Below are 23,092 nucleotides of genomic sequence, written 5' to 3'. Positions count from 1 at the left end.
AATTACAGACCTCTCTCATCTTTCTAAGTAGGAGAACTTGCAAAATCAGTGGCTGACTAAATACTTTTTTGCCCCACTGTATGTTTAATTTATTATGAAGTTTGTGTACCAGTTTCTTTGCCAAATAATTAACTGTCAGTTCGATGTCGTTGGTCCCCGAAGAGATAAAAATAAATCGGNGTGGTTTGGGAATGGGCCATAGACTGTGTGGGAACACCGAGACAGTGGAGTGGAGAGAGAGCAGCAGCAGTGCTGTAAGCTGTCATATATGTTTAATTTAATATGAAGTTTGTGTACCAGTTTCTTTGCCAAATAATTAACTGCCAGTTCGATGTCGTTGGTCCCCGAAGAGATAAAAATAAATCGGCAATTTATCTCTTAACAGTTACTGTACAGAGTACGGCTAATAACGCTAGCTAATGTTAGCAAGCTAGGTCGCAGCCATAGGGTTGGGTTGTACGCTACTTTTCACGGTGCATTGTGGGATACTTTGAGTCCACTATATAGGGTATACTAATTCATTCTATACATTCGTTAGTTCTTTATTTTCTGGTCATTTGAAGGTCACAGAAACAAAAATGTAATATCAAAATGTCTGCTCTCTTGACCTGCACTCATCTAAAACATTTGGAGGTTGTTAGCAGTTAGATGGAGATACTGGAAATATGCCACATGGTTAATAGACAAAGGAATCAGCTACATTTTGATTTGAAACTCTGTGATGATTGACTGCTGTATATGAATCTGTAAATATAAAACACCTTCCACAAATACAAAAAAAGATTTGTATAAATATATTTTGCTAACGTTAATGTAACAAATCGGCAAATACACACCCAAACTCCCAAAATTAAAAACAAAAAAGATGTGCATAAAATGCCAATTGGCAAGCATAAAATTAAGATTCACAAATAAAAATTGGATTAACAAATATCTGTTTGAAAATTTGAAAATATTCACTTTTTTTTTTTCATTTGTAAATTGATCAAATAAATTCCCAGATTTTTTTATTTGTAGAATTTGTGTATTTGCAGCTGCATTTTATATTTGCAAAACTGTTTTATGAGTTTTTTGTATTTATGGATGGCCTTTTATATTTACAGATTAAACATTAACACAAAACAAAACAAAATAATCTGTATTGATTTTGATATTAAAACAACAAAACAGACTGAGCATGAGGCAAACCTATTCTCACATTGTCAGTCACAGCTATTTCCTGTGTGGGCAGCAGATGAGCTTCCCCCGTGTTCTGAATGTGGCTTTGTGCAACATAACAGACTTCAAAACAATTCCCCTAGATGATGGAAAGCTGTTACATCTTTGGTTTGGGGCGAGTCCCCCAAAAGTGATGCAACAAATTAAAATGTTTTGCATGCAGTGATTTTATTTATTTATTTTAATCTGAAGACATTTAGCTCGTAATCACTAGGTCAATCTGTGTATCGTTTGGGCAAATTACAATATGTGTGTATTAACGAGCAGCACATTAAGTACAAAGGTTGCGATCTAGTAATCCACCACCACCAATCATCAACGTCTGATATCTGAGCTGCTCTAATGTAAAGACAGAACAGCCGGAGAGATTAACACTTATGACCTATATTTTTATGCTGATGTGACACTATGATTTGCTATAAGTGGAATGATCTGTGACACTGTGAAGTGTTTTGAATCACTGCTGTTCATTCAGTTTAGTCTGTTCATTGTTGTATAATAAGAGTGTTCATGACCTGAATGACTGTGTGTTATTTGAGCAACAGGAAACAACAGGAAACACATTTAAATGGAACACGGAGTCCCGTGAAGGAGTTTTAATGATCACAGAAATATCAGGAATAAATAAATTAATAATCACTTTCCCATTAAGGTCAGCCCACTTTGCATGGTTAAAGAGTCTTTATAAAGTGGCCCAATTAATGAGCATATTTCCAGATACCTCCTCTGTAGTAAATATCTAATTACGCACTATCCTGAGCTCCATGTCACGCCATCAGTCTCTTTTGATTCTGGGCATGGATCCAGACTGCCAGGTAGGTACTGTGCGCGCTTTACCGTAACAGGGTGTGACATGGCATCTTTTTCTCTGAAAACAGGTTGGAATAAGTGAATGCTGCCAGGCAAGATTCACACGCCAGCCGCAGGTATGTGCAACATGTTTGTGTACGACTCATGGGGGAAATTCATCAGTGTGTTTTATTGTCATCAAAGAGGAACAATCGAAAATTTGATCTTAAGTGCTGTATCGTAGGCAAGTCCAGCTCAAGTAAGTCCAGTTGTCTACGATATAGCACTTAAGATAATCGTGACCTGGAACAATTGAAAATTTGGCTCAGTGATGAAAAGGTAATGATAAATAAAAGATCTAACATGCCTTCAGCACTGAGTAAGGTTGGGTATTTGTTTATGCATCACTCATTAGCTTGCATAAATGCACATAAATGTGGGTTAGTGTAAGGCTGCCAGGATGATTGATCACACGGTTCCCACTTTCAATCCATCTTGGCCCCTTAAACCCACTTGAGTTGACACAGCTGGACTTATAAGGAGCAAGCAGCAACCTCCAGGGCTGAAAAATGGAGGTGCTACAAAATGCAGTTCCTCCAATGGCCATTTAAGTCTTGCTGGTCAATCCCCACACACCTCATGTTAAAATGTCCAACTTTACAGCAGAAATAAACATGTTCACAGCCTGGTACAAAAGATGGTTCTGGTCTGGATACCCACTTTTCCCATTCAGCGTGATGTGAATCTTTATAGAACCCACTCTTTCAAATTTCATTGAGGCTTAAAGTTACACATAATTCAGGGCCGTCTTGAGTGACAAATGTGGTTGTCTGCAAGGCATTGCAACAGTCTGTGAATCACATCCACCCTGTGCTCCTTCACAGCCCCACCCTCACCTCCAAATTTGGTCACGATGACGGCCAAATTGCCAAACTCAAGTTTACTGTCAGTCGACAAACAACGGGTGACGTCATTTTAATTGACCAGAGCTATCTACCTAGACTTTAGCCTGACTGGTCCAAATGCCAGTTTGTTCAGTGTGTGTCATAACATGGGTGTTTCAACTTGGATAATTGGCGTACTGCAAATTATTTACCGGTTTAATGTACCCCTTAATGAATAACACTTGTACTAGGCAACTGACTGTTGACAAACATGTTGACTGCCTTTTCTTCTTCCTATATTATTTTTTTAAATATTTTAAAACCTGCATTGTGTACGTTTCTATGTACACAATCCTCCAAACAACCGTCAATCAGTTGAACGGCGTGATGACCCAATAGAAAGTCATGAGGAAGTCAGCACATGTGAGCCACACTTCGTTTTTGAACCTGTGTGGGAATCACATGGGCAGGCTGCCTGTGAAAAACTGAATGAGCCTTTTAATTAAATCTTTACACAAGAGACTTTTCATTCAGTCTCACCTGTAACAAAAGACAGCTGAAACAAATTCATGGGATCAGTTAACAGATTTATTCTTTTTGCATTGCAAACAGACAAGGGAGTCCAACTTTACACAGCAGCAGACACAGAGAGCGACCCACATAGCAGTAGGCTGTTGCAGTGACCCACTAAGTGACATCAGGAAGGGATTAAGAGTGTGTTTGTGTGTGTGTGGTCGCCCCGCCTCCAGCTGTAAAAAAAAAAAAAGAAAGAAAAAAAAAAAGGCTGTGACCACCAGTGTGTTGCACAGTTTGAGAAAGACTGTCATACTGTAATTCAATATTGTAGATTTCATTGAAAATAAAAGCAAGACAAATCAAAGACAGGGTAGTCACGTTAAAATCATCTTCCATCAGATTCACATATGAGTGATTACCTTCTTATGTGCTGTTTGCAGGCACTGGATCCTAAGGATCGCAAAGGTCGGTACTGCAGCAGAGATCCCCAGTGTTACACAGGTCCTCACAAGTTCGAGATATGGTCTCGCCTGAAAATCAAACAAACAAAAAACAAACTGCAATGACTGAACCATCCCTCTGTCACTGTGGTATGTATTATGGCTGAACACACATTTTGAAACATGTACATAAGAGAAAGCGACGTGAATGCAACACAATGAGTCCTGCTTACCATCAGTGGAAAAACTTGTCATGCAGTACTGAGATGATTCTGGGCATTCTGTCTCTGTCTTGCAGTCAGGGTTACTGTCACAGGTGTAGCATCTGAGTGTGAGCACTGATGAAAGATAAAAGTCGTCAGGATTGACTCAGGCTTTTCACTTGCTATAATCTTAAAATGTTATAAAGGTGACATCAATGTTTAGTCAGTGGGAATACTGGAGAGCCTTTCATTAACACAGACATTAAATTGCAGAGGAAAGAAAAGTCCATTGACAAGATCACAGTGATCCAATCGAATGGTTCCTTTATGGCTAAAGTTACAAAAGTATTTTTACTTCAGTTTCACCTTTGATTTAGTAAAAATAATGTGGGAAAAAAACGGCAATTCTCTCACCTTGAGTGCTACACAGCAGGAGCAGCGTCACAAGAAGCAGGACCTTCATGTTGTCAGATGGCATGTGGAAAAACCTCCCACACCTTATATACTGTCCCAAACACCCACATATCAAACTGGAACTGAGTCGAGCACTTCCTTGTCTGTGAAATTCCAGTAAATGTTCCTTTCAACTCTATTGTCCCGGAGAGAAGATGAAACGAAAATAAACAAAGGCTTATTGAGTCTGCTTCATACTTTTGCTGATGAGCCAGGTCATGTGTTGCAGGAAGATCAGTTGATGCTGCTTTTAACCCTTTCCTGTAGGTTATTTATGATGAGGTTTGTAAACTCTGGATTTCTGAGATTACCTTCACGTCTGACATTAATTTAAGACTGTATCATATTATATCAGGTCATGTCACAGATTTAAAAGCAGGCCAGTCTGTAGTTTTCCATGGCATAGTTTGGCTCTGTTGAGTCACTTGAGGCATTCATTTAGTATAATTATATACAGCATAATTTTGTACAGGCACGTCCAACTACTTGGACAGCACCCTTCCCACTACAGGACAACAATACGTAATTGTTTGTAAACCTGTTTTGATTTTCTGGGCCTGCTGCCCTTTATTATTCTCATACAGCTAAATTATAGTGTGTGGTGTAAAGGCTTTGGAAAAGTGGATGTTGTTCAGCGTGTGTGTTCCAGCCTGTTCAATTTAGACAGTCTGACAGGTAACTGGTAACCCTTTGAAACAGTGGGTTGGTCATTACCCTACCAAAAGTTGTAGCGTGTGTAGCTGTATGATGAGAGATGTGAAATTGACGTGCATGAACTCACCCTCACCGTGATCACAATTATGTGAATTAGGTCATTTTATTTCTGAATCAATTTAGTATCCCCAACTTGTTAACCTGTGAAAATTGTATTGTTGTAAGTTACAGAAAATATCAAAAATGACAGTGAGAATGTACTTTAAAAATTGAAAATAATATCTAGGCCTAAAGGCTGTCAGAAATTACAGTGCAAGTAAGAGCCAGGTTTCATCCTACTTATTATAGCATATTACTAAAATACTGTATTTCCATAACAATACAAAACCTGTCACTTAAAGTTAAGATTTAGGTGGAAAATATTGTCAGAAATATAATGTAATAAGTATATTTTCTTTTGAGTATAATAACCTGAAAATAGGAATTTCTGTGTTTTCATTATCTTAGAATGAACTGTTTATATTTACACAGGGAGATCACCAATAGCCCAGAATGGACAAACCAAACACTGGCTCTACACAGGGCCATCTGTGTTCAACAGCCACCGTAGAGCGAAAAGAGCATTGAATAAACACTGATTTTTTTGTTTCTATCAGTTTAAATCACCAGGTCTGTTTGTTCTGGAGAGAAATAGACCTCTGCAGATAATTTAGCTCCCGGTAAAAACTTCCTAAATGTCCCGATAGCAGAGAAAACTTGTGATGTGAAACTGCTTAATTCAGTGTTTCTACTGGTTTTAACCACCTGGTCTGTTTGTTTTGGAGAGAAAAAGACCTCTGCAGGTAATTCAGCTCCCGCTTAAAACCTCCTGAACAATAAACACTGAAGGAATACTAACAATCCTCAAACTCCTCAATCCTAGATACCACTGAATCCCCCTAAATCTTACACACTGGACCTTTAATAGATAATATGCGGTCTTATCTAGTATCAGAGTTTTCATATCAAGTAAAATTAATAAGTTGGTTCCCCAATGGTCCAGCCAGGGGGTCCAGATTTCTCCTTAGTCATTAGTTCAAGGTCCACACAATTATAATATATTCAGCGTCTTGCATTTGACCATGTTGTGTAGCTAGTTTGCTGTCTCTGTTAAGTAGCTGTCTGTTATTCACTCATTTTACAGCAAGACACAGCACTTCAAAATAAAATCTCTGTGCTTGAAATTTCCTGTACTTTGAAATTAAATGCATTCTTTACAAACTTGAGACGTTCGTGAGTCACTTGTGGTCCATTCATAATGGAACCGCAACCCACCAGTTAGGAACCACTGGTCTATGTCATTACGTCATACTCACTCAAATGTGTTTTAATAACATCATACATCTAATATACATTATACATTAAAAACAGTAATTATCAAACCTTGATAAAACTCACTGAAAAACGATTAAGGCTATGTATACTGTGTTCTGCTGTATGTGTTTCCCTGCATTGGATGTAGTGTGAAAATGTTAACTTAATAATACCATCATGACCATATCATAAGGCTTAATTTAGAAAATGTGAAAATGTATTCAGTTCACCCAGCGATCACAGAAAGAGTCCTCAACCAACTCCCAGTTAATTGATTTTATCATTCACAAAAGCAGTCCACACATACTAAGGAGAAAACATAGAAGTTTTATCAACACTTCTCTGGTGGAAACTTCTGAAACTGTAGTTTTAAAAAGTAAAAAATAAGAAAAAAACAACAGGGGAATCACTTCATCCATGTTTTTAGTGCATTCAATAAGACTAAGAGTCAAACTCAGCACTTGTAAGTATAGCTTAACTATGAAATAATTAACATTAAGATATGCTGTCACCTTAAATAACCTGTGCAGACACTCCTCATGTTTGTGAGGGTGACTACAGCATCAAGTACTTTAGTGACATCTGCAGGTGACAATGGGGAAGTGCAAGACAGGGTGAGCATGAGAATTTTTTTTTTTTTCAACCCAACCTGTTTTCAATGTAAGGGAAACAGTCCTGCAAAGAAATCTGTAATATCCACATGGAGACTGTAAGATTTGTCTATGGATGACTTTGTAAAGTTATTCCAATAAATAAAAACTGCTGACAGTGAGGTCTGGGGATTTTCCACAGTAAGATGCTGCTGTTAAATGCTAATGGCATGACAAAGAAATCTCATTCTCCTCAACTGTATTGAGGTGACCTACTAATCACCCTACTGTATCACTGATGTTTACACGTGATGCCAAGAGTTATCAAGTCAGTGCTTCTAGGTGCTGTCACAGCCAGTGATACAGTTTCTACCTTCTGACCTGAGTCGCACTGAGGCTGGTTTCAAAACAAGTTAGGCAGGATGGTGACAGTGAAGATGAGATAATAGATGAATGTTTACTTGGTTTCTCTTACTTTTACCCTCTTACCCAAAGGAAATATTGAACAAAGAACATGTTTAACTTGTTTCGCAATTTATTTTCAGGACAAAAAGATGGAAAAAAAAGATGGTTCTTGTGTAATTCGAGATATAGCCTCTGGATCAAATGACTTTTGATCGTCATCCCTCTGCTGTCCCTAAAACATAATAAAACAGTTTGAGCTACAGTATAAAGACTTCAGCTCAACACCACTTTATCATAGTACTGTATCATTTTTACAGTTATAAACAAAGACTGTCGTGAAAAGAACGTCCTGCTGAGGAGAAGCTGATAAACAAGCTGTCACACAACTATTCTGCCACAGATCACGTGCAGACAGCCTGAGGCTTCACTGTGAAGCTGCAAATAAACTGCTGGGAGCTTGTGTTTGTTGTTTTCTACTGCAATGCCAAAACTCTACTTGTGTTTATTATTATAATAAACAATAAAGCCATGATGCATACATTTCACCAGAATAAAATCTTTATTAGCACATTTAGTTTACAAGCAGAGCTTTCCTCTGTATCAGTTAATAAATAAAAGATTAGTTAGAAAACCAGCTGAACAAGCAAGGTACTAAAAAAAGAATGTGATTTAAGTCTTGTAAAATGTAAAATAATAACTTGAGTGAAGTTTGCTCTGTTTTGCATTTTGATCTGTTGATGCCTCCCACAGCCCAGGACAGGATAAGTGGTTTTGAAAATTAGTGCAGAGTCATACCTGGTATATATTATCCTGTGGCCTCCGATAATTTAATGAGAATTTCTATAAACATAAATGACTCTTAGTCTCAGTGATATGTGGCATAAATACCGAGCCACAGTGTGAGGCCTCTCTGTAGACATTTGGTTTAAACAATGATGTTTAAAGTACATTTATACAGTATATATAAACTTTATAATAATTAGCGTATCAGTCACCATACCTGTTACATCTTTACGGTAAGGCAGCAAATGTGACCTACAAAAATGTCCTTTTATCCAATCAGCAATCCAACCTTTACACAGTAGGTCATAATGACCATAAAGAAAGTCTGTGTTTCCTTAAAAATATGCTTTTTGAAGTTAAAAAATAGAATAAAATAAAAATGAATAAAATAAATTAAAAAATAAAATTAAAAATAATAATAAAATGAATTAAAATATAAAAATAAAATAAAATTAAAAAATAAAAAAAGATAAAAAATAATAATCCATCCATCCATTTTCTAACTGCTGGGGAGTTGGGGCCTATCCCAACTGACATTGGGCGAGAGGCAGGGTACACCCTGGACAGGTCGCCAGGCTACCGCATAATAAAATAAAATAAAATAAAAGGATTTGTAAAGATGAGTCTTGAATGGCTTGATTCTTGATATCTTGCTGATTTTAAACAATATTTATCCATATAAAATATCTAAAATAGTTTCAATAAATTAATAATATGTTTGGTTAAAAAAAAAGTTGTTATAATAAAAGCATCAGTAAAAGTGGCCTAGATGCAACAATAGTTTCAGACAGTGTTAACAGTGTGACAAAGTTAATGCAATCTGTGTTCATGATTCTTTTTAATAAGTGTTTTCAAGTTATAAAAATAGAGGTCTTACAAATTTAAGGCAAAAAGGTGCCCCATCTAACAAGAGCTCCACAACAGTACAACATAAGTCGTACTGTACTGCTGTCATTTTTATAATATATAATACAGATTGTTATACTACAGTATAACCAGCGAGAGCATGGTGCAAACTCATCTTATGTGGTGAAAAGACTAAGACGTCAGATTCTCCTGTTCCATGGCATCCTTTCTGTCTTTCACACAGTTGTCTTCGGATGTTGATTCCATACCTCTGTGGAACAGAGGCAGATTAGTATTTATCTTTGCAGATAAGCCATGTGTCATACAGTACCAGCATTGCACTAGCCAAGAACAGCTTAAGTCTATCAAGATAACCTGTGAGTGAGGCATAGGTGGACATCATTATTCATTTAAATTTGAGGGCTGACATGAAGTCCACATATTGACCATATCATTATTGGAACATGTTGGCCTATGCACTGAAATAAAAACATCAAAGACACATACAGTACTATATCCTTACAAAGCTGTGGGTTCTAGTTTAGTTTGACCCAAGTTGATTCTTCTTAATACTATCTCTCAGACTTTCCCCCCATTACAAAATAGTCCAAGTACAGTGATGCTTAACTATACGGAAACTCTGCATGTGTACTCGTGTGTGTAACTTTCATACTTGGCTGCTTCAAACTTCCTCTGTCGATAAGAGTCGCCCTTCTTCAACAGGTAGAGAAGAACCATGTCACAGAAGAAAGCTCCCTGTTAAATAAAGTTTTATTTAGTGATGTGACTGTTGCAACTGGTAAATAATAATAATAATAATAATACAAAAAAAATCATGTGCAGTTCTTTAAAAAGCATTTGTAACTATCAGTGGTACTTACAGCACCCATCAGAGCCAGCCCTGAACCAACATTGATGGCTGTTGGGACGATGCTGAACTTCCCGGCCTGTGAATAACAAAAGAAATGCAAAAAATGTGGTTTAAAATAAATCGCAAAAATCATCTTAAACCCCTGTAAAACACATTTACCTTTCCGTGCACCATGATGGTAAATCGGATGCCATAGACTTTGAATAGAGAGCGATAGGTCTCACCATCAGCGTTTTGGTAATACCGACTGTGTCTGTTGGGGATAAAAGAAAAGAAGACAAGGAAAGTGAAATTATGGAGGCATGAGAATACGAAACGACACGATTAGGACTCTTGGATAGTTTTCTCCTCTCAAATAATGTGCTTTTAATTGTAAATAATTATACTTTTGTCTGTAAAACATAGCAACACAGACTAAGACAGTGTGTGCAGTGAGTCTCACCTGAAGTTAAACCCCTTTACGATAGTCATGTTGGAGACATCCAGACGAGTAAAGTGGTACTGTGGATGGCAGTGAGAGTAACCTTTGTCAAGGTCACAGTCCCACTTTATCATAATGCCAATGGAGCCACCCTGGAAAACACAGTACTCATTTGGTCATATGTGGCCAAAACCAGAACCAAAACCATATCAATTAATCATGGTGAAAAGGGTAGTTGCCAATGGCGTCCCCAGAATTTTTTCATAGTGGTGGCTGATGGGGCCACTGTATCAGGGTGGCCATGGCCCCATTGGTGGGTGCATATCTCTATACTACTGTCCTACAGGGCCAATAGACATCCAAGCATATCTCCTTCAACACATTGATGCAGCTCAGGGTATCTCATGATACTGAGTGCCGACCCAGACCCAGTGTCAGTGCTTTCTTTTTCCCAAATTTAAAATACCCTTGTAAATAAGAAATTAATAAATATTAGCCGTTGTTTAAAATCTGTCCAGCACAATCGAACCAGATGTCTGTACTTCATCACTACATCATCAATCCTGTGGTTCTTTCAGGAGGCTACTGGTTTCAGTCTTATCTTTTAGAGAGAACCTTTGTGGTCACCATAGGTAACCACTCCTCTTCTACAGCCTATATTACCTGTGGTACCGCAGGGTTCAATTTTAGGTCCTATTTTATTCTCTATGTATATGCTCCCACTTAGTCGTTATTCAACGCCATAATGTCTCTTTTCACTGCTACACGGATGACACAAAGATATACCTCCCGCTGAGACCTGGTGACCCCAAAAGCCTAGCTGCTGTTGGAGACTGTACCTGTGATATTAACTGTTGGATGGCACAAAATGTTCTACAACTCAACAACTCAAAATCTGAAATCTTCCTGTTCAGTTCCCCTAACTCCATCAGCCTCATCAAAAATGGTCTCGGTCCCCTGTCCTCAAACGTTAAGCCCACTGCCAGAAACCTTGTAGTAATTTTTGATTCAGACTTAAGCTTTCAGCCCCATATCAAAAAAGTTGTACAGTCCTGTTTCAATCAGTTAAGAACCATCTCTAAAATCAAACCAATGCTCACTCACGCTGATCTGGAAAAAGTCATTCATTTATAAATCATAAAAGTCATTTATAAATATTAAATATTATTACTTAATTCACTTTTCAGTGTTATTTTCTTGAAGGGGAAACATTTATTTAAGTCACAATAATCCCTATGGTCATGGTGTTATAGATAGTGTATCCCTATGATTTAAAAAAAGGACACAATACGTTTGTTCATGTTAAAATGGCAGCTGCCTTGTTTATTATTACATCACTCTTCTAATTTCTAGATAGAATAAAAAGCGGAAAAGTGTAATACTACCGATGTCGCCATGTCGTGGAAGTTGTGTCGGGCTCGTCTGGTGATGTCACCCAGGCGAAAGATGGGGCAGTAGGGGTGGAGCTCCTCATCAAATCGACATGTCTTCAAATAGGAGTGATCATTTGTTTCGAAAACGTTGGACCTCAGAGTTAAGAAATGCAAAACATTACAGGGTGTAAATGAGTGTCCGCTACTGTACGCATCTGTTTCCAGTTAACCAAGCTGTAATTGGATGGAGAGCCTATAATGAATGTTGAACACAGAAGAAGAGGACTTACTTTGAAAATTCGAATTTTGGAAATTGGATGAAATTCTTGATGTAAATGGTGAAGTTTTCAGCGTGTATCAGCAGTGGCTCTCTGTAAAATGAAAGAGTATTGTTTAGTGTCACACATTCTGCGCTTTGCTAAGAATATAACTTTGGAAAAAAACAGGTTTAGGGACATAATTCATGAGATGTTTCTCAGTGCAGAGGGGTTGCTAACAAGTGGAGCAGATATACAGTGATAGTGGTTGGACAACTGAGAGGGCCATCACATTCACACGAAGTTACCTCTCAAACAAGTCGGGCCAGCACCGGACGTTTAGCTTAAACAAATGCAATGTAAATAAAAGGCCAATGTCAAGCTGCTTAGTATCTGCTCTTTGTTTAGTTGAGTGTGGTATTTCAAGGCAGCTTAAAGATTAGCTAATGAACAGATTGAAGACTATGTTCTTGTCTTGGGGCTTAGTACATGTATAAAAGCACAGCCTGATACCAATTGCAGGGCCTAGTGATGGGTCAAAACGTCTTTCAACATGGGGTGACCTCTAGCTCACCAGGCAGAGTGTGTTCCCCATGCAGGCCAAGTCCAATTGGAAGATAGATGGTTTACACACTCCATATTCCCCACAAGTGAGCGAATGCATGTGTGGCATACACCAAGAGAACAGCACAGGCCTGAAAGCTTGACCCCTACAGTGAGGAGATCTGGTGGTTTTGCTGGCATATTTTAGACCTACTTGTTCCCTTAGAAGTAATGGTCACTGCAAGTCAAAACAAAGTTGTTTCTAAGTGATCACCTTTATCCTGTGATAAAACATTTCTATCCTGATGGGAATGGTGTCTTCTTGGATGATAATAGGGCACGAGGGGTCAAACCAGATCTCAACCCAGTTCAACACCTATGAGAGATTTTTGACTGACCTGCTCGACAGTGCTCTCCACCACCATAATCATTAAACCTAATCAGATAATATCATTTGGAGGAAGGTGTTCATCCCTCCAGCAGAATTCATGAGACTTGTAGAATCAATGTAATGTAATGATGAGTCTGCTTTGCTCCTTACTGTGGTTTGAATTTTCTTTCAATGGGACACCAGCCATAGATTTCGCAGGTACCAGTGGAGTTTTCATCGTATCTTAAACATCGGCCGCTCATCATCCCTTCAGAAAAACAGCAAAATAAGAGTCACACAGCTTGTAACATGTAAAAGAAGTTTGAATTTCTGTTGCAAAGATATGGATTATACATACATCAGTTCAAATGATCATTTTTTCTCTTATTTCCAAATTTCATGTCAGTGACCTCGACTTGAACAGACACTAATCACCACTCAGAACATCCCTTATCATTATCTTAATCCCTTGTGTTTTCTATCATACATGTTGCACTATTTTTTGTTTATTTGGAAAAACACAGTGACAACAAGAGAGAATGTAACCTTGTTAAATTTGGACCCAAATCATTTTTCATAATGACGCTAGGCTGACTGACTTAACCACTAACTAAATGGAAATTTAAAGTGTTGTTTCTTTCTGACCATGACCAGACACCACCATCCTCCCCTCTTCACAGTCCTCGTCGTCTTGACAGTGGCCATCCAGCACCTTGAGGCTCTGAGATCAAACGCCACAGAAAAAAAAGGCAAAGGTTCAAAGTGTATTTAACCATAAACAGACCACTTTTACACAATTATAAACAATAAATAATAATAAAACAATAATAAGCAAGGTTCATAGCTATGGAGGCCCATCTTGGCTTTGAAAAGAAAAGAAATACATAAAATCCTAGCCATGTTAGAAATAAAATACTCGCAGTAAGGCAACCTTATGACTAACTAAGACAAAATTGTGAGATAGTTGTCACATTTCAAGTGTCCTTAATTTATTACCTTCTAATTTGACTTTGTATCTCATACTTTTGACTTAGTATTTAATAATTTTGACTTACAAGCTCCTAATTTTCCACTATTCCATCATTTTGATTTGGTAACTCATACTTTTGACTTAGTAGCTCATAACTTTGTCTTAGTGTTAGTATTTTACTTTTCCTGGCAAGTATGGGCTCCCAAAATATCACATGTATCGGCTGTTCCTCTAAAAACAGTTATTGGAAATGAAATATGATGAAAAGGTGTAAAATGTTCACAGACAATGTGACCAAAACATATACTAATATGGTTAGACAAGGTCATCTGAGGCTGTATTTGCAACAGTTTGTCCTGTTAGTATTCCAGCATGCTTTCACATAAATGGTAAAGGTAAGAGGATTCTGTTTTCTAGCAAAACATGAAAGTAAAAATGTGCTTTGGGGTTGTTTATGAACACATGTCTGTGCCCTTTTCATATCAGACTTCATCTTAAACACTCTTGTGTTAGTGAGACTGTGCCTAGTTAGACATGATAAAGGACACTTAAGGCTCCCACTCAAGTGTGGCAGCCTTTCAGGCACAGGGGCACTGCAGCTGGTGAGAGCCGAAATGTATACAGGAGCAGTGTTTTATGGCTGTGCGGTGCTTTTGGACGCTTGCTATTTCTCTTGGCTGATGCAGTGAGGCAGGAGACCAAGAGAGGCTGAGTTTACATACCAGGAACCTTCTGGAAATTTAAAGATGCAAACACCCGTAGAAAGACGGGGGAGGTGTCAGCCTTTGTCAAGAGTTAGAAGTCTTCTGTTATGAGTAAGCGCTGTGAAGAAAACGCAGACCAGTGCTGCTCTGGCTGTGATTGGCTTTGCCACCACACAAGCCATGAGAAATCAGGAGGGGGGCGCTACAGATCAGCCACTGTCATTGTGCACAATACACTGATGACTGATTCACAACTTTCTCAGTCTTTAGGGGGGTTACTGTAATGCGCAACTGTCTTCTTCATCCTGGCATTTTAAAAGTTTGAACTGATTCGTGGTGCTTCTGGTAGCTGAGTAGCTCATTTATGAAGAGCGATAACAAGTTTGTCTCTACAGTTTACTGAAATGACAAAATATCAGCTAAGGGTATCTAACGGTGGCAAAGTTCTAGTTTATTTATGTTTCTTCATTTCCAGTTCTTCCCTAACCTCAGTCGCACATGGCCTATTGTATCTATGAAACGGCGGTGCAAATAGTTTCCAGATGTTTTAGATGTCAAACAGTGCAGAGTAAACAAAGTAACCTTAAAATAAACACAGCTAGTCTCCGACAGCTCGAAACTGCGAGCCAAACGGCGTCTTGCAGAGGGAACACAGTCTCTAAACAGGACATCATGCCCTCCAGCTAGCTGATGCTCACAACAGAAAACTCACGAGTATCCAAATGTTAAACATAAACATGTTTGTCTCAGAATTAAATGCGGTTCATCCAGGTGACTGTCATAACACCTTTCTAGACAGACACAATAAAAAGGTGAAGTGGAAGCATGGTCAAATAACAACAGCACCAGAACTAACTAACTAAATTACCTTCTTGTCTTTTGCTTCTCAAGAAGACAACTGACCTGAAAACTTCAAGTACTTTGAAGTAGGAAATTTCATCTCTCAAGAAAATGCTGTGCATCATTAAAATTGTATGACAGCTCAAGTTTCTCTGTGTTTAACTATATATGGAGGTGCAGCAGTATCTTCTCAGTTCTGCATGACCTTGTGCGCAGCTCCAGTGCCAGCGGTCAGTCTGACCACGTTTACTTCATTTTGACCTCAGACACACATACATGTCCATATCCGTATAAAGCGAGGGACTATGTTTAATACACAGCTGTTGACACTGATATTGGCTGATAGCCCATTTATCTTTCAGGGGTTCATCTGTAATGTGTTACATGGATTGTTGGGACTGATTCAGATTTTTTTTAATAAGGAGGATGAAAATTTGACAAAAAACTTTGACCTGGCGAGGCAAGAATAACACAACTACTGTCCAAAAGTGGGTTGCAGGTCCATTCTGAATGGACTGCAAGTGACTCCCAGACATGTCAAGTTTGTAAAAAACACACTTTATTTTTAAGTACTATGAATTATGAATAATGACTAGCAAATTAGATTCAAGACAAGATTCATTTTGACAGCTGCGATTACAGCCACTAGAAGTACCCATGTGAGTGCAAACACAGTGGTCTAAGAAACAGTCCTTGGTGTACACTTAAGCTAACTGTATAACACATTCTTACCTCAGCACAGTATCCCAGCTTCTGGTTTGGTGTTTCTAGGAAATTGGTTACAACAAACAGAACAGCTTCACCCTAGATGTAGAGAAAACAATATGAACTGGTCTTTATGTTGACAACATAACATGGCAACCCCTGTACTCCCACCCTTTCTCCCTCTTCAGCCTTAAACTCTATCTTGAGGGGTCTTCAGTCAGGCTGTCACCTGACCCTGCTCCTGCACGAACACCTGTCCCTCTCAGGATATACAGTGAACAGTAACCACTGTTCCAACGACTGTGTTGTCATAGTGTCTAACTATCCCCCCCCCCATAACCTGTTTTCTGTTGATTTAAACCTGCTTCTGTCTCCTCTTATTAAACAAGAAAGGGAACAATTCCCAAAATGTCAAACTACCCCTTCAACCAGTTTTTCCTGACTGACTGTCCGTATATGGGCCCTGAACAGTCACATTTTATTGTTTTGTCAGCCTGCACTGGTACATGTCACCACTGAAGTTCACTTGAATCCTGCATGTTCATGAAGTCAAGCAGACATAAGGAACAAATACTTTAAAATGGATGTTTTGTTATCTTCTTAATTTAGCCACGAGCATGTCTTTCACCCAGTTTGGATGTATGCACATATTAGTTTGGCTGCAGTGTAAATGCTTCACCTGTGGTGGGATGACATAGTCCTCTGGTCCCCACACCAGCAGACCAGACTCAGTGGTGTTCGTCACTGAGACTCCCTTCAGTTTAGTTATAATAGAGCTCTGGATAGCCTCATCTGTCTCCTGGTAGCCTTTCTTTACTATGAAAACCCATCTGTGAGTGAAAGGAAAAATGGAAAATTGTTTGTTGTGTCATTTAATTGACTTATTGTTTGTGTTAAACATTAAGGAAAATACAGAATGTGTAGGCCTATTGTCTCTTCTATATTTGGAAATAAGAACACATTCATGTCTGTGCTTTATGGTAGTGGATTTTTTGTTCCACTATCATATAATATTCTTGTTTGAAGTTAAAACTATTGCCATGATACCTGTGGTTATAGGACTAGACTGTACACTGTTAGACATTTTGTGCAATAATAAGAATAAGTTATTTTTAACTCTAATACTGACTGTTGCTTTGTTGTTTATCATTAAGGTACTGCAACTTTAAGTCAAATTTACTTACTATATTAGGCTTACTACAGCTTTTTAATGTATGGGTTTTGCTTCAAGGCACTGAGAAAGCCACAAGAGTACTCTGAACATTAAAAAAAAACTTCTGCTACAATTATAACTGTAAATCAATCAATCAAAAAATAAAGATATAACCTTCCTGTCACTTGGCCTACTAAAGCACTGACTAAAAACTTAAAGTCCATTTACTTTATCAAGCTTTAAAATCATCATAATGGTCAATTTCTAAACGTAATAAAATAGGTGAGTGTATAGTTCGGTACATTTATGTGAGCTGCTAAATTTACATAAATTATTTTATATCTGAGAGGAATTCAAAATTGCTTTGGGTTAATTAATTTAAATGAATTTATGGCATGTGAAAACGAGGTAATAAAACTGTAAAAGCCACAATAGTAATTCACTGACTTACCCTATAATGTACCCGATGAGAGATAACTGAATAAGTCTGTACAAAACTCCAACTGTCTTATTTTTGGCGACAATGTATTTTTCCGTTTTGTAGTCGAACAAGGAGAGGAAGCGTCCTTTCAAGAAGCTCCCAGCCATCCTGCAGCTGTCTGCGGGCAGTTGGGTGTCAGAGCATAGTGAGTGATAGTGGTCCACACACACACAGCCAGAGAGTTTGCCCCCCCCCCCCCCCCCACACACACACACACACGCACACACACGCCTCTCACCACCAGCGTCAAGTCAGCATCAACAAGCACCATATCCAGATGGGACTTTCAAAATAATGCTAGCCTTCTGATGAGAATATCCGGCATTCTGTTGATACAACATGGTGGTTTTAACAATTGATGGGAAGGAAAAAAAATGAAAAATACAGTATGGAAAAATATTTATGTTTCCAGACTATTACCACTGTTCTAAAATACTGTTTTCTAAAGTAGAAAATTAGGTATTTCCAAAAATAATTTAATCAATCCGGGTCGTGTTTTATGCCGGGCCAAGCACAGTTTGTGTGAGAGCAAACGTCTCAGAAAACATACCGCCCCTTTTACCTGATTGACAAGTGGTATGTCCAGTCCGCTGCCCCATGACCCTCCTCCAGCCCCCCAGGTATCAAGTTTCACTCCAGCACTGCACCTTCGACAAGAAGACGAGCTTCACATGGTTCACAATGGGTAGATGCAAGTTTTTGGATGGATGGCTTGACAATGCCGTATATAAATACTGGTTGGCCAAGGATTCCCAATTCACACACAGAGCTAGATGCAAGCTTTGTGTGAAATCGTTTGACATGGCCAACATGGGGGAGAAGGCGATTCTGAGCCACATGAAAGGAAAAAACACTGACGTCTCGTTACTGCATCGCTTGCACCCAGAGTCCCAAACTTTTTGCCTCAGCCCAGACATTGAACTTACCTGAGTTTTTATTTGCATGCCATTATGGTACTTGGCTACAATCGCCTATTAAGAAAAATTAAATATGATGTGAAATATGATACACTGATATATTTACTCAGATGTCGCATATTCTCTGGAGAAAAAAAACAAAAAAAAACGCAGAGAAGTCTGGAAATTAGGGTATGGAAAAGTATGGAATATGAGTAGAGGAAATCACCAGTCGCTTGGCTAATTTGCACAATGTAAAATACCATAGGCTTGCGCTAATAACGTTAGCATATTGTATTTGTTTGGAAAATGTGTTTAGTATAAAACAGTTGTTTTGTTGGTGAACATTGTGAGTTGTAATGAAGCCGAATTTGTAACGTTACTTTTTTAAATGTTGCTGTTGTCCCTGGCTTCATATGAGTAGAGGAAATCTCTGCACATGGCTAGGCTAATTTATACAATGTAAAATGCCATAGGCTTGTGCTAATAACGTTAGCATGTTGTATTTGTTTGGAAAACGTATTTAGTAGAAGACAGTTGTTTTGTCGGTGAACCTTGTGAGTTGTAATGGAGCCGAATTTTGTAACGTTACCTTTGTTAAATGTTGCTGTTATCTCTAATTTTATTTAGGAAGAGGAAAAGATCGCCGACCGCTAGGCTAATTTATACAATGTAAAATGTCATAGGCTTGTGCTAAAAACATTAGCATGTTGTATTTGTGGCGAAAATGTGTCCAGCAAGCCATGTTTAATGTGTGTTTTGAAGCAGTCAAATTTTACAGCACTTCACAGAAACTCCACCGCCAACTAGTGTTCTGGAGGTGTAACTGCAGAGTGACACAAACACAACAGCACAAGTATAAATGCTCTCAACGGCGTAGGCTATTGTGTATAGTATATAGGCTAGTTTATACAATGTAAAATGCCATAGGCTTAGGCTAATATCGTTAGCATGTTGTATTTGTTTGGAAAATGTGTTTAGTATTAGACAGCTGTATTGTCGGTGAACCTTGTGAGTAATGGAACCAAACTTTGCAACGTTACCTTTGATAAATGTTGTCCCTGGCTTCGTATGTGTTGAGGAAATCTTTGCTAGCCGCTAGGCTAATTTATACAATGTGAAATGCCATAGGCTTGTGCTAAAAACATAAGCATGTTGTATTTATATTTTAAAATGTGTCCAGCAAAAGGGGAACTGCCCATTGGTCCGACAGCCCATTGTTCCGACCATATTAAACCCGTTGTTCCGAAGTCCCGTTGTTCTGAAATCATCATGATGCCCTGTGGTTAAGGTCTGGTTAGGTTTAGGCACAAAAACCACTTGGTTAGGGTCAGGAAAGATCATGGTGTGGGTTAAAATGAAAAAGAAAGTGACAAACACATAAGCTGTGAGCCTGCTTCGCCTCAAGCCTTTCCCAGCTGACCCAGAGCCGGTCGCGGCGCACCATCAATGTTGAAATACGCCCGCCGGGAGCCGTTCAGCACTGCAGACCGTCAGACTAATGGGATGTCGGACCAATGGGCTGTCGGACCAATGACATGGACCCCAGCAAAAGACAAGTGCTTTGTCTGTGAATGCTGTGAGTTATAGTGAAGCCTATTTGTGTTTGAAACTGTCGGCAGTGAGTCATGTTTAATGTGTGTTTTGAGTGTGTTTTGAATCCACAAAACTTTACAGCACTTCACAGAAACTACCCCTCTGACTAGTGTTTGGAGGTGTAACTTCAGAGTGACACAGACACACCACCACACAAGTAAAAATGCTCACAACGGTGTAGGCCATGTGCGTAAGCTACGGCATAGGCTCTGTATCGAGCTGAGGCACAAGTATAAATCCCGCTTAAGAGTCCAAATTCCACAGCAGCTCCACAAGCTGAGCTTGTGAGTAATGGAACCAAAGAGGGTGGGAATCTGTCCCCCCCTAGAATAATAATAAATTATAATAATATGTGTCTTGTTCTTGTGATTAGTTTTCTGTGCATATATACCTGTGTGTTTCCCTTTGTTCTTTGTCAGTTCGTCTGTGTTCCTCCTGGGTGCGTTCTTTTGATCATCCTGCATTCATCCTTGTTCATCGTGTGTTTCCCGGATGGTTTTCAGTTTAGTTTTTGTTCTGCTTTCATTCTGACTTTGAGTTGCCTGCCTGTACTGGATGTTTTCAATCAGCAACATGAAAGCTCGCTTTTTGTTAAAAACTCAAACTGTCTGTTAGTCTGCATTTGGGTCCTCCTCTGAACTGACTCGTGACACTAACTCCTGGACCTGGGGAGACTTCTGCTGGAAAAACCTGATCTGCTTTTTCATCACACCCAAACAGAAGTTTCAACAAACTGGCACCCAGCTGTGCTGCTGGAGAGAATGTGGAGAAATCATGGTTGCACATGCCCATATTTTCTGGTCTTGTCCTTCTATTCAGACTTTCTGGAAGGAAGTAGCAACAATCATTTAAAAAACTTAGGGTTTTAGTATCAGTACAACATTCACATCCCTGTTGGACTCAGTAAAGATTATATCTATTTACTAAAGATCCTGCTGGCAGCAAGTAAAAAGGCTAAATACTGGCTCCAGAAAAACTGTCCCACTGCTCGCCTCTTTATTAATACTGTTAATCACTTACACCTTATGGAACAGATGACATATTGTATACGACCTCAGAAAGAACTGAGAGGGAAACAGTGGAGAAAATGTTTATTTAGCCAATGAGACTGATGTCACATGATAATCATATGTACCATATATGAAACCTTACTTTAAAGGGATAGTGCAGCCAAAAAATGAAAATTCAGCCATTATCTACTCACCCATATGCCGATGGAGGCCCTGGTGAAGTTTTAGAGTCCTCACATCCCTTGCGGAGAGCGGTGGGTGGAGCGGCTAGCACACCTAATGGCATACGGCACCCCAGACTAACGTCCAAGAACACAAAATTGAATCCACAAAGTATCTCCATACTGCTCATCCGTAGTGATCCAAGTGTCCACCCTGAGCGCGCGCACGTGAACGCGGAGCACAGAGAAGCAGTCAGAGCTACAGGCTACAGTGAGGCTAAAAACAGAGCTCATATGATGTTTTTTTGTTATGTCGGGGCTGCAGCACACTTGGATCACTATGGATGAGCAGTATGGAGATACTTTGTGGATTCAATTTTGTGTTCTTGGACGTTAGTCTGGGGCGCCGTCTGCCATTAGGTGTGCTACCCGCTCCACCCGCTGATCTCCGCAAGGGATGTGAGCACTCTAAAACTTTACCAGGGCCTCCATCGGCATATGGGTGAGTAGATAATGGCTGAATTTTCGTTTTTGGGTGCACTATCCCTTTAAATTAGGAAAATTTGTCATGTCTTTGTAAACATCCCATGCCCTCATATTTGTCCCTTTTTCCTGTGTACTGCTTTGTTTCTTTTCTTTTTTGTTGTGTTAATAAATGTTCGTAAATAAAACGCATTAAAAAAACTGACTGATGATTCATACCTGTGGCAATCCCTGGTAATACCAGGGTTTGAGCTACTAACACTAAGACAGTTAAAAGTTTAAAGCAATGAAGGATTATGACCTTCTACAGTGTCTGACACCTGCATTAAAGATAACTCATAGGTTTTATCATGATCTGACAGATGCCCATTCATTTACAATCGTCACCCCCTATTAGTCAATTGCCAAACAGTTTAGGGACATGTTTGAACAGCTTGGTTTGTGTGTCCTGGGCACCACCTTTTGGGGGTTTTCTGGGCAGAGGGACGTCTGAAGAACATCAGAAAATCTGGCCATGGAGAAGCAGATGAAAATGGATACATGGATGGATGGATAAAAGTTTTGAATATCCGCCGTTATGTGGAGGAAGAGTGTCTTGGCACTCGTGTTTATTTGAGCATGGGGTGTTACTGCTGTAAGCAGGAACGTGACCATCACGGGAAGTTGCTTGCCGAAAGTGGTGAGTTGATTCCTGTCTGAAAATTAAGGTGATGCTTTCTACTGAGCAGCAGCCTTTGCAGACAGACAGATGCAGCCTCTTTCCTTTCCATGGTCACGAACCTCATGTGTCAAACAGAGAGACAAGAGTTTCCTGTGAAGTAGCCCACATCTTTGTAAAACCACAATGTTAACAGGCCCCTCATCTGTGTGGGCGTTTTAATGTTCCAGGTGGTCAAGGTTGAGCTGATTTAAACACAACAGCAATATCATTGAAACAAATGAAATAACTATGAAGCAGATTTATGTGAGATACATTAATATTTCTATTTAATCTGAATTTCTTTTGTATTATGTATTTAGTGGTATTCTCACACTCACAGACACAAAGTGATGCTGGGCAGTTTCTCGCTTTGTCTGACAAAGCCCAGATTTTATGTTAAGTAAATATATAAATGTGCTTCTTT

At 39.0% G+C, this 23,092-nt stretch overlaps 1 protein-coding gene across 1 annotated transcript; it reads right to left on the bottom strand.

The window, feature by feature from the left end:
- Window positions 1–8,045: 8,045 nt before the first annotated feature.
- On the bottom strand, window positions 8,046–17,975 carry LOC126406132 (P2X purinoceptor 5-like). Its single transcript, XM_050070323.1, has 12 exons — window positions 17,793–17,975; window positions 16,868–17,018; window positions 16,216–16,287; window positions 13,615–13,690; window positions 13,141–13,237; window positions 12,090–12,170; window positions 11,812–11,953; window positions 10,448–10,578; window positions 10,165–10,258; window positions 10,016–10,081; window positions 9,808–9,890; window positions 8,046–9,405 (listed from the first exon to the last, which is right to left on the bottom strand). Exons 1-12 carry the CDS (start codon window positions 17,927–17,929, stop codon window positions 9,327–9,329), a joined length of 1,209 nt encoding a protein of 402 aa, XP_049926280.1. The 5' UTR covers window positions 17,930–17,975; the 3' UTR covers window positions 8,046–9,326.
- Between the last annotated feature and the right edge of the window lie 5,117 nt (window positions 17,976–23,092).

This window comes from Epinephelus moara, chromosome 2 (genome assembly GCF_006386435.1).
Source record: "Epinephelus moara isolate mb chromosome 2, YSFRI_EMoa_1.0, whole genome shotgun sequence".
Lineage (NCBI taxonomy): Eukaryota > Metazoa > Chordata > Actinopteri > Perciformes > Serranidae > Epinephelus > Epinephelus moara.
The sequence above is the reverse complement of the archived record's forward strand: the minus strand, read 5'-3'. Positions and strand labels throughout refer to the sequence as shown.